The sequence below is a fragment of the Podarcis liolepis genome, assembly GCF_965112155.1.
Source record: "Podarcis liolepis genome assembly, chromosome: 6".
Taxonomy (NCBI): domain Eukaryota; kingdom Metazoa; phylum Chordata; class Lepidosauria; order Squamata; family Lacertidae; genus Podarcis; species Podarcis liolepis.
In genome coordinates this window covers 91,634,850-91,651,287 of record NC_139559.1, presented here as the reverse complement: position 1 = coordinate 91,651,287, position 16,438 = coordinate 91,634,850, and the positions used below count along the sequence as shown (strand labels likewise).

Here is a 16,438-nt window from a genome sequence, read left to right as displayed (position 1 = left end):
TTCCACTTCAATTTGTTAGTTCAGCAAATCCTTACCATTAAGCTTTTACCCATTTATAAACCTTTTTTTGTATCTCCTAAAGCATTACAGCTGGAAACCACTTAGTTTCTATCCAACATCCTTCTAACATTCAACAATTTTACAATATTTCTGTAAATAGTCTTTAAATTTCTTCCAGTCTTCTTTCACCAACTCTTCTCCCTGGTCTCGGATTCTGCCAGTCATTTCTGCCAATTCCATGTAGTCAATCACCTTCATCTGCCATCTTCTGGCAACTCCCTCAGCCAAGCTGGTGCCAAACGTCTTGCTCTGCTTTCCTTTGGACCACATCAGTGAGGCCGAGAGTTGGGTCTTGTCATCTGGGCAGCCCAGGACCTCCAGGGAGGTCAAGCAATGTGGCAGGCAGCAGTGACGAGTTACCGGTCTCTGCAGCCACAGCAGGGGCTGTGATTCTCCAGCGGTTTGATTTCATCCCTAGAAGCACACTCCTCCATTGTCCCCCAAGACAGGCGACACGTAAATTCCACCTAAGCATATGAGGGAGGGGTCTTGCAGGTAGTTTGCTGGGTGTTAAGAGTCCAACAGGGACGCGGGTGGCACTGTGGGTTAAACCACAGAGCCTAGGACTTGCCGATCAGAAGATCAGCGACGAGGTGAGCTCCCATTGCTCGGTCCCAGCTCCTGCCAACCTAGCAGTTCGAAAGCACGTCCAAGTGCAAGTAGATAAATACCGTAGGTACTGCTCCGGCGGGAAGGTAAACGGCGTTTCTGTGCGCTGCTCTGGTTCGCCAGAAGCGGCTTAGTCATGCTGGCCACATGACCCGGAAGCTGTACACCGGCTCCCTCGGCCAATAAAGCGAGATGAGCAGCGCAACCCCAGAGTCAGTCACGACTGTACCTCATGGTCAGGGGTCCCTTTATCTTTACCTGTAAGAGTCCAACAACATCTGCAAACCAACAGGTTAGCCAGCCCTGGCGCATTGTTTGGCTCCAACTGCTGCCTGTCACTTACATCTCTTCTCCCAGATCAGGTGTCACACATTCTGGCCCATCCAGTGGAATAGAGCCCAGCAATCATGCTTTGTGGCTTGTGAGGTGTATGACAAACCCGCCTGTTTTGTGGTCCCGGGAGATTTTTCTTGCCTCTGAAACATGCACTAATGGTGGGGTGCATTTGGTTCAGTTGTGCACACCTGCCTTCGTTGACACACACACAAAAAGTTCCTCCTCCACTCCCACCTTGTGCTAAATAAGACAAGCAGGGATGGGAGCTGTTAATTGTGACGTTAATAGATGGCTTGCTCAACTGAAGGGTGATTTTCACTAGATATTTTTACATGGGGGAAGAATGAAAGTGGCAGCTGGGTTTAATCAATAATGCAAAAATAGGAAGCGTTAAAGGGCACCAAGATGTGAGCCAATGTATATTGTTGCATAAATAATTTCGTTAAAAGTTTTATTTATGACTCAGTGTTCATCTCCTAGGTTTTCGAGCCAAGCGACTCAGCCTGCCAAAGCCCATCAACTTCTTTGTAAAATAACTGTAAATCACGGCAGAGTACAATAAAGGCCAAATTGGACAATTGGCCGTTAACGGAGTTTGTTTCACCGTCCCATCAATGGGTGTAGAAGCCAGGTGGAGAAAATGGCCAGTTGTGAGCCAGCTGGGTTTGTCCGCTCTAAAACACAGATGTTCTTTCTACCCAGAATCAGCCGCTTGAGATGGTGGTGGGTTTGAGACTCTTTTAAGGGTCTTCAGAGAGAGAGATGGACACATCTGACCACTCCAGTCACCATGAAGTGATGCTATGCAGACCATCAAAATGAACAAGAGCTTTGCCGGAGGGTTTAAATGTCTCATAATGGTTTCGGGAGCTGTTCTGCTTTCTCCTCGTTTCCCTCTCATCTGAATTTTTATCACCAATAGCAACAACACATCACAACAGCAACACCTCGGCTTACAGACTCTTCACCATTAAGTGCTTTTAAAATGAGTGGTCCTTCTGCACCTTTTCTTTTGTCCTCCTCTGTTTCATCCTTTCTGCTCTTCACCTAGGGTGGAGTTTATCCCAGAGGGTTCAGGGCTGCACTGGCTGCCAATCTGCTTACCGGGCCAAGTTCAAGGTATAGTGAAATATACTCAGAGTCGCAAAGTGATTTCATGCTCTTTATTCAGCTCATAGTGGTGAGGAGGAATGAATGAATGTCCCCTCACAGTATCTGCTTTATATACATTATTTACACAATGGGCTGCACATGATTGGCTAATTCCGGAATTCTACTGTAAGCCAATCAGGTTGTGGATTCACTTCTATCTAGAGCAGGATTGGGTGGTTCCTGCCAACCAATCATACTGCTGCATTGTTCTAGGACCAATCAGACTGCTGCATTCTGAATCCTATTGTTCTAGGACTAATCAGACTGCTGCAATTTGGATCCTATTGTTCTAGGACCAATCAGACTGCTTCAGTTTGGATCCTATTCAACTCAGTACATAACATATAGTATAGAAAGCTCTTAGCAGCTTGGAACCAGTGTGCCTGCAAAGAGCAGTTCGCCCCACACGTACCCACTTAGCTGCTTCGATGGGTGGCGTTGGCACTACTGCAAGTGCCACAAAATACCCGTCCCGCATTTGTAAGAACTCAATCATTTAGTATGGCAACAGTTTCACTTTGGAACTCCCTGCCTATTGAAATCAAGCAGGTGTTTTCCCTGAGCTCTTTTCGTCACCTGCTGAAAACACCCTTCTTTAGACGAGCCAACCCAGATGCCTAGAGAGATGAAGCCATTTTAATTAGTTTTAGTATTTTAACTTTTGTATTTTTTAAAAGTCAGGTCATCATTTTTTCTGGATTTTAGTGTGTGTGTTTTTTTGTAAGCCTCTTTGAGGGATGCAGGTGGTGCTGTGGGTTAAACCACAGAGCCTAGGGCTTGCCAATCAGAAGGTTGGCAGTTCGAATCCCCACGACGGGGTGAGCGGCCGTTGCTCGGTCCCTGCTCCTGCCAACCTAGCAGTTCGAAAGCGCATCAAAGTGCAAGTCGATAAATAGGTATCACTCCGGCGGGAAGGTAAACGGCATTTCTGTGCACTGCTCTGGTTCACCGGAAGCAGCTTAGTCATGCTGGCTTGATGACCTGGAAGCTGTACGCCGGCTCCCTTGGCCAATAAAGCGAGATGCGCGCCGCAACCCCAGAGTCGGCCACGACTGGACCTAATGGTCTGGGGTCCCTTTACCTTTACCTTTAAGCCACTTTGTGTGTGTGTGTGTGTGTGTGTGTGTGTGTGTGTGTGTGTTTGACCAATACAAGGGAGTATAAAATTTATGAAATAAATAAGATATGTCTTGCCCAGCATCATCTCCCAGCTTTGCCTTCCTGGCCCAACTACATGTTCCATGCTGTCATGCCCAAGCAGCAACTTTAAAAAGAAAGAAATGAATAGCAGTTTTAGGAAAAGGGGAGCGATTTTAGGACAAAGAATCAGCAGAGGTGCTTAAGCCTTTCCCCACCCACAATTTCTGCACTTCACACTGCCCCTGCAGAGTTTCCATGGCATGCTTAACTCAGGGAAGCTGCCTTTTGGCTAAGGCTACCCCCCCCCTTCTCTGCTGTCCTCTCATGAAGCTGCTCTTGATCTTAAAACTGCATCGGGGGTTCAGTTCCAGATACTTGCATGTATCTCATAATTACCTTTCCAGCCATGTCAGTTTCAGATTATTGGTTATGTTTTTCCCCCTAATAGGGCTGTTTCCCATACTGTTTGATACCATTGGTCCATGCTTACTCCTGACAGGTCTCTCCAGTGTCTGCCTGTGATGTTTCTGGCTGCTGAGAGTAGGTGGGTTATAAACTCTTTATGATGTGAGTGAGCATTATTTGTGGGAATGTTCAGGGTGGCAGGAGAGGATATTTATTAATATCCTTCCTAACTTGTGCAAGCAAGTTTCTTTATGTAGCAGAGTTTACATTCCCCTTTCATACATGTACAGCAGATAGCTTGTTGCAGGCTTGTGTAAGCCACGCACTGTTATACAATATGTTATATTCCTGGTAAGTTCCCATTTATCCCTCTTAAAAGAATTAAGACACTTATTTAAAGTCAATAAAAGAAGTTTACTCACATCAGTTCACAGTTGGATTCCTGAAGGCAGACTTAGTTACAAATATATACATGTGGATCTACCCCATATGGGAGGGATAATCCCAGTGACTGCAGGCTAGCAGTCCTGCAGTTCACACGATGAAAGGAAGATGGAAGAGAGAGAGAGAGAGAGAGAGAGAGGCATCATGCCTTGTCCTTTTGTTACCTGGACAGGTAAGGTCACACCCACCTCTAGTCACATGCAAGAGGAAGGATGCTCCAGGCCAGGAGGAACAGGAAGTTTTGACTGGCTGGACCAAACATTCCCTTGCATGTCCACTCTAGGAAAACTAGGAATGTTGTATTTGACTGCTCCCAGTGGATTACATCCCACATTATTGTCTTGGAAGATGTTTAGTAGGTCCAGTTCTGTGGTGACTTCTAATACTTGCTTAGTTACGGGTACAAATAGAAGAAAATGCCTTCAACCCAGTATGGCTCCCCTTTATCACATACACAGCTCAACAAGACACGAACAAGAACAAGAATCCACCAACGACATACAAATTAATCTGGTTAACCTGACTCATAAACACACACACACACCACTCACACATGAAAACAATTCTCTCTACAGCCAACCAAAGACAACCAACTACACCCTAGGCCACCCGCAACCTCTCTCACCACCAAGGAAATACAACAAGCGAATAGTAAGAGAACCCACACAAGTGACGCTGACACAAAACCCCACACATACATATACCATTCCCCCCTCCCCCTCTTTCCCCCTCTTTTCTTCCTAACACTGTATGCAGTGCTAATGTCTCACAACAAATGAAACTGATCTGTAGAAAACACAACTTGAAAAAAGAGAAAACGCATTTATTTTTGTAAACTAAGAAATCTTTAATAAAAAATATATACTGTATTTTTTTAAAAAAAATTACCCTTCCATCCCCCATCCCCTCCCCTGCCCACTGCTTGCTGAGCATCACTTAATACAAACCATTTAACACCTTAACTCCCTTTTAATTACCTTGCAATAACAGCAGTCAAAAGTGGGCCATTTGCCATCCTTTCCATTTATCCTTCACAGTGAAATGGGAACGCAAATCAATGTTAATAGTGAATGCAGAGCCTTCGGAGTGCTAGTTTTTTTCTGATTAACGGTGCATGGATTTGTGCATAGGGTATTGGGCTTTGATGGCCGTGATCTTCCATCCATCCTTGTGCTTTCCACAGAAGCTGCTCTCAAAGCAGATTTTAATTACAGCAATTGGGATCAGACAATTTTAGGGCACGAGATTTACTTTGGGGGGTGGATAGATAACAAACCATTCTTAAGGAAATCTTAACCATTCCATTCTTAAGGAAATCAGCCCTGAGTGCTCACTGGAAGGGCAGATCATGAAGCTGAGGCTCCAATACTTTGGCCACCTCATGAGACAAGAATACTCCCTGGAAAAGACCCTGATGCTGGGAAAGATGGAGGGCACAAGGAGAAGGGGACGACAGAGGATGAGATGGTTGGACAGTGTTCTCAAAGCTACAAACATGAATCTGATCAAACTGCGGGAGGCAGTGGAAGACAGGAGTGCCTGGTATGCTCTGGTCCATGAGGTCACGAAGAGTCAGACATGACTGAACGACTAAACAACAAGATAACAAAAGGTGGGGGAAGCAAAAAAAAATTTAAAATGTGAACCATAAAGTTTCTCCATCTAGAGGGACAAAAGTACAAAGATACAGCACAGCTGCAAAGAGATAATAAAGTATTAATAACTCATACATAGATTCTCTTGATTTTAAGATATTTAAAAATAAAAGTATTCTCCACCTGCAAGGTCCATTATTTACTTGTCCTTATCTTAGAATTTGGGTATTTGCAACATCCTCTGCCTTCACTGCACCAGCTGAAATTGCACCAGTTGAAATACAGTGGTACCTTGATTCTCAAACTTAATCTGTTCCGGAAGTCCGTTCCAAAACCAAAGCGTTCCAAAAACAAGGCATACTTTCCCATACAACGTAATGCAAAATGGATTAATCCGTTCCAGACTTTTAAAAACAACCCCTCAAACAGCAATTTAACATGAATTTTGCTATCTAATGAGACCATTGATCCATAAAATGAAAGCAATAAACAATGTACTGCAGTCACACAATCAATCAGTCAATCAATCAGTAGCTGAACTGGGTTCCACACAGCCTCAAAAACAAAACAAAAAAAACGCAAAAAAGCAAAATAAATAGCAAAAACAGACAGACCTCTGCGTAACACTCAAAACAGAAGCGTGGCACTCAAAACAGAGCACATTCAACTTTTGAAAAAAGTTCTCAAACACTTAGTTCCAGGTTTGCAGTGTTTGGGTTCCAAGTTTTTTGAGTACTAAGGCGTTTGAGAACCAAGGTACCACTGTATTATTATTATCATTATTATTATTATTTTGTTGTTGTTGTTGTTAAGCAAAGGGAACAAATGCTGGCTGATCATCAATTCACCAACAGAACTTTTGAGCATGATTTTAGAGCCAGCCTCTCATTCACCTTAACTCCACCTACTGCGGCTATTTTGTTTTGTGGACCACTTTGGCTTCAAATATTCTTCAAGAAGCACGCCACTTTCTGACGTTCACTCCCTCTTCTCAGGCTGGTCCAGCAAATGAACAACCAGCAGAACTGCGCGAAAAAACACCGAGAGGTTTTCAAGGCAAAAGTTCAGCTCTTCGGCAACTATCTCCATAGCAACCGAAGAAGGTACAAAAACTCCCTGCAAACATAAGGCTGCAAGTTCAGGCGCTTCCAAACGAAGAAGAGAACAATTGGCTCTTGCTGTTTGCACTGAGATTGCTCATCATGCGGCTTTCAGACCCTTGACTTTGATGGGTTAATAAGGGCACTTTCCCGGGCTTCAACCACATGGGTAAGAATCCCAAGTGGACTTCATAGTCCATGTTATCTTGTTGTCAGCAGACCAGATACCTGCCTGCTCAGAGAGGGTAAGACAAAGGCAGACATTAGATCAGAAGACTACTATTTAGTTTCCAGGGCAACATGTCACCTCTAATTTGCCTAGCAGTGGAATATGCCTAGGAAAGCGGGTGGCGCTGTGGGTTAAACCACAGAGCCTAGGACTTGCCGATCAGAAGGTCGGCGGTTCGAATCCCCGCGACGGGGTGAGTTCCCGTTGTTCGGTCCCAGCTCCTGCCAACCTAGCAGTTTGAAAGTACATCAAAGTGCAAGTAGATAAATAGGTACCACTCCAGCGGGGAGGTAAACGGCGTTTCTGTGTGCTGCTCTGGTTCGTCAGAAGCGGCTTAGTCATGGGGCCTCCTGCTGCCACCGCGCCGCCGGAGCGCGATTTCTGTTCTCATCCTGAAGCAAAGTTCTTAACCTGAGGTATTTCTGGGTTAGCGGAGTCTGTAACCTGAAGTGCCTGTAACCTGAAGCATATGTAACCCGAGGTACCACTGTAACCTGTTGGATCAGGCCAGTGGCCCCATCAAGTCCAGCATCCTGGACAGAAGAGGTTTAAAGACTCTCTCAAGGCAAATCTTTTTTTAAAAAAAGTAGTATAAACACTGACAACTGGGAAACACTGGCCTGTGAGTGCTCCAATTGGAGAACAGCCTTTGCCAAAGGTGTCCTGGGCTTTGAAGACGCTCGAACTCAGGACGCAAGGGAGAAACGTGCTAAGAGGAAGGCGTGCTTGGCAAACCCCCACTGTGATCGACTCCCGCCCAGAAACCAATGCCCCCACTGTGGAAGGATGTGTGGATCCAAAATTGGCCTCCACAGTCACTTGTGGACTCGCTGTTAAAACCGTGTTCATGGAAGGCAATCTTACTCAGCTATGAGGGATCACCAAAGAAGAAGAAATTTAAAGACTATTTACAGAAATATTGTAAAATTAATGAATGTTAGAAGGATGTTGGATAGAAACTAAGCGGTTTCCAGCTGTAATGCTTTAAGAGATATGAAAAAAAGGGTTTCACAAATGGGTAAAAGTTTAATGGTAAGGATTTGCTGAACTAACAAATTGAACTGGAATACAAAGAAGGGAGGTATGAGGAGGTCCGGGGAAATAAGTGTAAGGAAGTTATGCTATGGAAAATTAATGTGTTTTTAACTATTTTTATTTTGTATGTTCTTTTTTATTTTTTTTGTTATACCTTAAAAACTCTTAATAAATATCTTTATAAAAAAAGAAGAAGAAACGGTACACTCTCCCTTCATTTCTCCTGTGCTATATTATTCCTGGCAAGCTCTGATCCCATTCGTTCTTTCTGCGCAATTATAAAAGAGGAAGCTAAATCCCTGCTGATTTTGAATCCACCTCGGCTCACGATTACATGTGCATGAGTCATCTTTTCTCATTTACTAGTCACTGGCCAATCAACTGCAATCACTGCAATCACTTGTGGACTCGCTGTTAAAACCGTGTTCATGGAAGACAATCTTACTCGGCTACGAGGGTCTCCAAAGAAGACCCCATCATTGCGCCAGACGGCACTGCACCGTCGAGCAAAGAACAGCATCTTGCTCTTGCTGAGCAACAGAAGCAAATTGTTTCCCACAACATTTTTTATTTTATTTTAATGCACAGGTCTCCGTAGGTGGCACAGGCGAGAGGGAACTTTAAAGGGAGGGATGAGGAGGAGCCTTTCTCGCCAGGCTGCCCTGGGTGGGAAGGAGGAGCAGGATGTGGGCAGGGCGAGCAACGGGATTGGATCCTGACTTTGTCAATCAAGAAAGGGTTGGGGGAGAAAACGAGGTGGGGGCGTGTTGTTGTTGCCGAGGCTCTTTTTCTTGCTGGTGGGGGGTGGAAGGACGCAAACCATCATTGCAAAACGGGGCAAGGGGTGCCTCGTTGCGCACGGCGCGCTCTTGACTTCTGCACGGAGCGGGGGAAAGAAAGGTTGGAAGCCGGAGAGGAAGCGTTTCCCGGGATCAACGGGGAGCCGCCGAGACGAACAGCTGGTAAATAAGAACTTGCAGCGGTCAGTACCGCAGGTTAACACAGCCCCCCCGCCCGGGCGCCGCTTCTTCCATCCATTACTTTGCGCCAAAGCTGGGTTGGGTGCATGATATATTTATAAATTTGTGACTTCCGGCTTGTCAAGTCTTGCCTCGATTTGGAGGGAGGGGTTGAAGGGGGGAGGCTCTGCAATGTGTTTTGTTCCCTCCCCCCCCCCCGAAAATACAACAACTCCCCACCTGCTCCATGTATCTGCTTTGTGCATAAACATTATTTTAAAATGTAAAGCTAGGCAGGGATGCTGCTTACGTCCCATTTCAGGAGTTCATTTTTTGTAACTCCCTTCGCTGCTCTCACCTGATAACTGTGGTGAGGGAATAAGGAGTCCTATCTGGGTGCAAATCGCATCTAAAAGACCTTTATAGAAATGGTGATTTAATCGTTCCTACTGTGGCCTTTCTCTCTCCCTCCCCGCCCCAGTATGGAATAATTAAGACTGTGTACCCCTCTCCCTGTTGCCTTTGTCCATGGAGTTTTCTCGGCAGGGATACTGGAGTGGCTTGCCTGTTCCTGCTCCAGGTGGATCACGTTTGGTCAAAACTCCCCACTATGACCTGTCCATCTTGGGTGGCCCTGCACAGCATAGCTCATAGCTTCTCTGAGTTATTCAAGCCCCTTCGCCATGGCAAGGCAGTGACAGTATCTTAAAAAGCAGAGACATCACCTTGCCGACAAAGGTCCGTATAGTTATAGCTATGGTTTTCCCAGTAGTGATGTATGGAAGTGAGAGCTGGACATAAAGAAGGCTGATCGCCGAAGAATTGAATTATGGTGCTGGAGGAGACTCTTGAGAGTCCCATGGGCTGCAAGAAGCTCAAACCTATCCATTCTTAAGGAAATCAGCCCTGAGTGCTCACTGGAAGGACAGATCCTGAAGCTGAGGCTCCAATACTTTGGCCACCTCATGAGAAGAGAAGACTCCCTGGAGAAGACCCTGATGTTGGGAAAGATGGAGGGCACAAGGAGAAGGGGACGACAGAGGACGAGATGGTTGGACAGTGTTCTTGAAGCTACGAACATGAGTCTGACCAAACTGCGGGAGGCAGTGGAAGACAGGAGGGCCTGGCGTGCTCTGGTCCATGGGGTCACGAAGAGTCGGACACGACTAAACGACTAAACAACAACACCCCTCTCCCCAGTTAACTGGGAGTAAGCCCCGCTGAATACAGATTCTGAGCTGTAAGAGGGCGACACAGGTACATCATGAAGCCCTGCGGCCTGATTACCTGTGGGAAGTTGCCTTACACCAGATGAGACTACTCTTCTCGCTAACCCAGTGTTCTGACTGCTACCCAATCCTTTTTAAAAAAAAAACTAGCGGTACTTTGCTGCAGCCTGTGCCCTCACCATTTGGATATAGTGTGCAGGCTTAGTTCCCACAATGGATAGTGAAAATGGCATGGCAGCAGGTAGCCAGTGGGGTACCCATCAGATGTTGCTATACTACAACTCCCAGAAACATCTGGCACCATGTTGGCTACCCCTATAGTGTGCAGGGTTTTGGATTGCTTGGAAACAAAGCCCATCTTAGGGCCCTCGTACTTATGGGACCGCCTCTCCTGGTCTGCCCTGCAGAGGACCTTAAGGTCCATGAATAATCATAGTTTAGAGGTCCCGGGACCTAAGGAAGTCAGATTATCCTCCACCAGGGCCAGGGCCTTCTCAGTGATGGCTCCGACCTGGTGGAATGCTCTGTCCCATGAGACCAGGGCCCTGCAGAATTTAACTTCCTTCCGCAGGGCCTGTAAGACAGAGCTATTCTGCCTGGCTTTCAATTTGAACATGGCCTGATCTTTTGTTCCCCTTCTTTCCCTCCCCCTCCCCTTTTTGTGAAGATTACCTGCTCTGGGATCCCACAGCTGGTTCTTCCCTGGTCTCCTCACTGGCCCAAATGGGACTAATTTAGTCAGCTAGCCTTGGTGATCATCTAATGTTTATTGGATGGATTTCCCCCCAAATTGATTTTTGATTCTATTGTTATTTACACTTAATACCGTATTTTATGCTGTTTTTTGTAGCATCAATTAAGTGTTTTAAATTTGTTGTTAGCCGCCCTGAGCCCAGTTTCCTGAACCGGGAAGGCCGGGGTATAAATAAAAATGTATTCTTATTTATTATTATCTCTCCTTTTGCAGGCTTGGCTGTGACCAGAGCTCAAATGGAGGAGACCTCTGCACTTCATCGTATGTGAGCTGTCCCTAAGATGCTGAAGGATGGATGTGGAAGGGAGCTGGGAGTCCGACAGTGACACTTGCAGCGCAGGGGAAGATCACTCGAATGACTGCATTCCTGAGTGGGTGGGTGGGTCAGAAAGGTGGCCTCCGGCTAGACGTAGATGAAGACTACTCTCTGCCTCCCAGCCCTGAGGGCAGCCTTGATGGACCTTCAAGCCATCAGGATATCCCTGTAGACCTGCGCTGCGAAGAAGATGAAAGGAATGGCGTATACGGTCAGTGGAGCGATTCAACCACAGCCAGGGGCTTCATCACCGCTAGCACCAAATTTGACCTGCAGTGTGAAAGTGAAGACCCAGAGCCTTGTTCTTCTGCGCACGCCAGAGGCAAGGTTAGTGAGGACATTGTCATCATCAGTTCTTTAGATGAGGAGGAGCTGGTGCCGACATCTGGCGATGTCCTACCTTACTGCCGCAAGGAATGTGGAGAGGCCTTCCGCCATCTTGGCAGGTTGCAGGAACGCCAGCGGTACCACGGGGCTGAGCGTCCGTACCGGTGCCCCGTCTGTGGCAAAGGGTTCTTCCGTACGGCCAACCTGAGAACGCACAAGCTCATCCATTCGAGCGACAGGCCAAACAAGTGCCCAGAATGCGACAAAGGGTTCCTTCACAAAGTCGACCTCTGGAGACACCTGCGGAACGTGCATAAGATAGAACATTCGAAGTCGCTGAGGAACGGGCCTTTAATCGTAGTGTCTTCGAAGGCTCAGTGCCAAAGCAGCGAGGATTTGGCCTCTTCCAGGGTAGATCCAGGAGAACCAGAGAGAAAACAGCCTAAACCATACATATGCCCGACTTGTGGCAAGGGTTTCCGTACATCCAACTTGCTGTCCAAACACAAGGTGATTCACCGGCAGGATAAACCGTACGAGTGCCAAGAGTGTGGGAAAGCCTTCGTCCAGCTGCTCCGCTTGAAAAGGCACCAGAAAATTCATACTGGGGAGCGCCCTTTCCATTGTGAAGAGTGTGGTGGGGCATTCACACGCCTGACTTCGTTGCATCGTCACCAGCGCATCCATACCGGAGAGAAGCCCTACTCGTGCACGTACTGTGCTCAGGATTTCACAGAGTCAGGCTCCTTGAGGAGGCACGAGCGTATTCACCGAATGAAAACTTCATAGGGTCATGGCACATATTGCATTTGTGGATGCAGGGTGTGTGTGTGTGTGCAGCTGTACACTTAAGAGGTCCCATGAGTACACCTTGAAGCATAAAGTATGAATATAACAAACATAAAATAATTTTTTTAAAAATAAATAAATTCCTTCCAGTAGCACCTTAGAGACCAACTAAGTTAGTTATTGGTATGCATGCACACGAAAGCTCATACCAATAACCAACTTAGTTGGTCTCTAAGGTGGTACTGGAAGGAATTTTTAAAAAATGTCTTTCAATTTTTTTATTTTGTTTCGACTACGACAGACCAACATGGCTACCTACCTGTAACTGTAACAAATGTGTCTTGTACAGGTGTGCTTGTCAGGGAATTGCCACTGAGTGCAGCTCACTTGGTTGAAAGCCTAGGTTTTCCTAGGATGTGTGAAACCATCCATAAACTAATTCTTGTAGGCATCAAACCATTTATTTCTTCCTGTGCAAAATCCCTTGGCAACTGCTGTTTGTTCGTGTAGCACAAAATATATGCAACATCCCTTTTAAATCTCACTTGTCCTTGCAAACAGCCTTGTAAGCTAAGTTGTTCATAACTTCCTCTGGGGAAACGTCAGACTTGACTCAGCTCCAGTCCACGTTTGACTGTCCCAAGTAACTCCACTACACAACATGGCAGATATTTCCCAGCATCCTCTGTGGTGTTGCAAAGGATTCTGGGGAACATCTCTTGGCGTGATTGCTGGGGACTCACGGGCACTTGGAGAGATTTCTGTCCCAGGACTGGCTTGGGTTAGAGCATGGGTCAGCAGACTAAGGCCCGTGGGCTGGATCAGGCCCAATTGCCTTCTGGATCCGGCCCGTGAACAGTCCGGGAATCACCACGTGGATCGCCAGCGCATGCGTTCTTTCCCTCTCACACGACGGCACCAGCGGCGCCTCTGCCCTGAGTGGCTGCCATTTTAAGCAGCCCCTCTCCAATGCCCTTTTGTGCACCGCTCATCGTGCCGCTGCCACCAGCCCCTGACACTCGCAGGACACAGGTAAGCAGCCACCGGGGCTGGTGGTGCTCTTGCATCATTTATTTATTTTTTTTTAAAAAAATATTTTATTCAGTTTTCAGATACAAAGATTATAAACATAGACTAAGAGAAGGAATAAAAAGAACAAGAAAAAGAAGAAATAAATAAAAAAGAAAAACCAACTGTTCAACACGTTTTTTGAATAACCAACTGGACTTCCTCACATCTCCCTTACCCTGCATTCTTTACAATAAAGTTTTCAGCAAATTATTACCTTGTTTCGTACCTTATTTTGTACTTTTCAAATACTATACCTGAAATTTTTCATACTTTTCATCAATTACTTATCTCCTAAATTAAACATAATATTACCTTAGAATTTAACCTTTTCATACTTAAAATATAATTTCTTAATTCACAACTTTAGTTGCTGAAGCTATAGTTTCCAAATCGTGAAAATTTTTAACATTCATATAACTTATATTGTTTTTGTAAATAGTCCTTAAATTTTTTTCAGTCCTCTTCCACTGTTTCTTCTCCCAAATCTCGGATTCTGCCAGTCATTTCAGCCAGTTCCATGTAGTCCATCAATTGCGTCTGCCATTCTTCCAGTGTGGGCAAATCTTGTGTTTTCCAATATTTTGCGATGAGTATTCTTGCTGCTGTGGTCGCATACATAAAGAAAGTTCTGTCCTTCCTTAACACTCTCCGGCCGACAATGCCCAAGAGGAAGGCCTCCGGTTTCTTGGTAAAGGTATACTTAAATACCTTTTTTAACTCATTATAGATCATTTCCCAGAAGGCCTTCACTTTAGGACAAGTCCACCAGAGGTGAAAGAATGTCCCTTCAGCTCTTGCATCATTTACGCCCCAAAATATAGTCTGGCCCCCCACACGATCTGAGAGACAGTGGACCGACACCCTGCTGAAAAAGTTTACTGACCCCTAGGTTAGAGTCTGACTCAGCTAAGTAACTGAAAAAGGTGCGACATCAGTCAACAAAATATGTGACAAAGCACATAGGTACACAGATATTTAATATGACATACAAGATAGCTTTCCCTCAAACTTCCTGGCATGACATAATCCAGTACAGTGGTACCTCGGGTTAAGTACTTAATTCGTTCCGGAAGTCCGTTCTCAACCTCATTCTACTCATGAAAAAACTTTTTTTAAAAAAAAATCCCTAAGCCGTGCGGTCACAATTTCAGCAAAAATCTGACGTTCTGCAATTCACTCAAAAATGGTGCCCAACTGTTGCAAATGCTCCCCTGAAAGGTTTTTCGGTGGAAACAGAAGGCTTTTTATCATCGGAAACAGAATTAGCCCTCAAGGACTGCTCTTATGGAAAAACATTTTTTTGAAAAAATCCCTAAGCTCTGCGGTCACAATTTCAGCAAAAATCTGACGTTCTGCAATTCACTCAAAAATGGTGCCCAGCTGTTGCAAATGAAAAACCTGAAAGGTTTTTAGGTGGAAACAGAAGTCTTTTTATCACCGGACCAGAAATATGCCCTCCACAATTTAACCTGCGGAAAACCTTTTTAAAAAAATATTCCCTAAGCCGCGCGGTCACAATTTCAGCAAAAATCTGACGTTCTGCAATTCAGTCAAAAATGCTGCCCAGCTGTTGCAAATGCTCCACTGAAAGGTTTTTCGGTGGAAACAGAAGGGTTTTTATCATCGGAAAAAGAATTACCCATAGACGACTGAACTTGTGGAAAAACATTTTTTGGAAAAAAGTCTCTAAGCCTCGTAGTCACAATTTCAGCAAAAATCTGACGTTCTGCAATTCAGTAAAAAATGGTGCACAGCTATTGCAAATGCTCCCCTGAAAGGTTTTTCGGTGGAAACAGAAGGATTTTTATCATTGGAAAAAGAATTAGCCTCGACGACTGAACTTGTGGAAAAACTTTTTTTTGAAAAATCCCTAAGCCCCGGGGTCACAATTTCAGCCAAAAATCTGACTTTTGGCAGTTCACTCAAAAATGGTGCCAACCGGTTGCAAATGCTCTCCTGAAAGGTTTGGCACTCGAAACAGAAGGCTTTTTATCACAGGACTAGAAATCAGCCCTCAAAAACTTAACCGGCAGAAAATATTTTTGTTGAAAAAATCCCTAAGCCCCGGGGTCACAATTTCAGCAAAAATCTGAATTTGGGCAATTCAATCAAAAATGGTGCTCCCCTGAAAGGTTTTTCGGTGGAAACAGAAGGCTTTTTATCATCGGAAACAGAATTAGCCCTCGAGGACTGCTCTTATGGAAAAACATTTTCTTGAAAAAATCCCTAAGCCGCGCGGTCACAATTTCAGCAAAAATCTGACATTCTGCAATTCACTCAAAAGTGGTGCACAGCTACTGCAAATGCTCCCCTGAAAGCTTTTTCGGTGGAAACAGATGTTTTTTTATCATCGGACAAAGAATTAGACCTTGACGACTGAACTTGTGGAAAAACATTTTTTTAAAAAATCCCTAAGCCGCGTGGTCACAATTTCAAGAAAAATCTGACGTTCTGCAATTCACTCAAAAGAGGTGCCCAGCTATTGCAAATGCTCCCCTGAAAGGTTTTTCGGTGGAAACAGAAGGGTCTTTATCATCCGAAACAGAATTAGCCCTCGACGACCAGCAGAAAATATTTTTTTGGAAAAATCCCTAAGTCACAATTTCAGCAAAAATCTGACTTTGGGCAATTCACTCAAAAATGGTGCCAACCGGTTGCACATGCTCCCCTGAAAGCTTTGGTGATGGAAACAGAAGGCTTTTTATCACAGGACAAGAAATCAGCCCTCAAAAACTTAACCGGCAGAAAATATTTTTTTGAAAAAATCCCTAAGCCCCGGTGTCACAATTTCAGCAAAAATCTGACTTTTGACAATTCACTCAAAAATGGTGCCAACCGGTTACAAATGCTCCCCTGAAAGCTTTGGCGATGGAAACACAAGGCTTTTT

General features: G+C 45.2%; 1 protein-coding gene across 3 annotated transcripts; it reads left to right on the top strand.

Annotated features, from left to right (window-relative positions):
• Positions 1–8,884: 8,884 nt before the first annotated feature.
• Positions 8,885–13,037, top strand: LOC310708595 (uncharacterized protein). Of its 3 annotated transcripts, none has more exons than XM_083507192.1 (2): positions 8,885–9,067; positions 11,261–13,037. In XM_083507192.1, exon 2 carries the CDS (start codon positions 11,343–11,345, stop codon positions 12,477–12,479), a length of 1,137 nt encoding a protein of 378 aa, XP_083363318.1. In that variant the 5' UTR covers positions 8,885–9,067; positions 11,261–11,342; the 3' UTR covers positions 12,480–13,037. The 3 variants fall into 3 exon arrangements, with proteins under 3 accessions (XP_083363318.1, XP_083363319.1, XP_083363317.1); XM_083507193.1 differs by having other exon boundaries at positions 8,885–9,087; XM_083507191.1 differs by having other exon boundaries at positions 8,885–9,167.
• Positions 13,038–16,438: the final 3,401 nt, after the last annotated feature.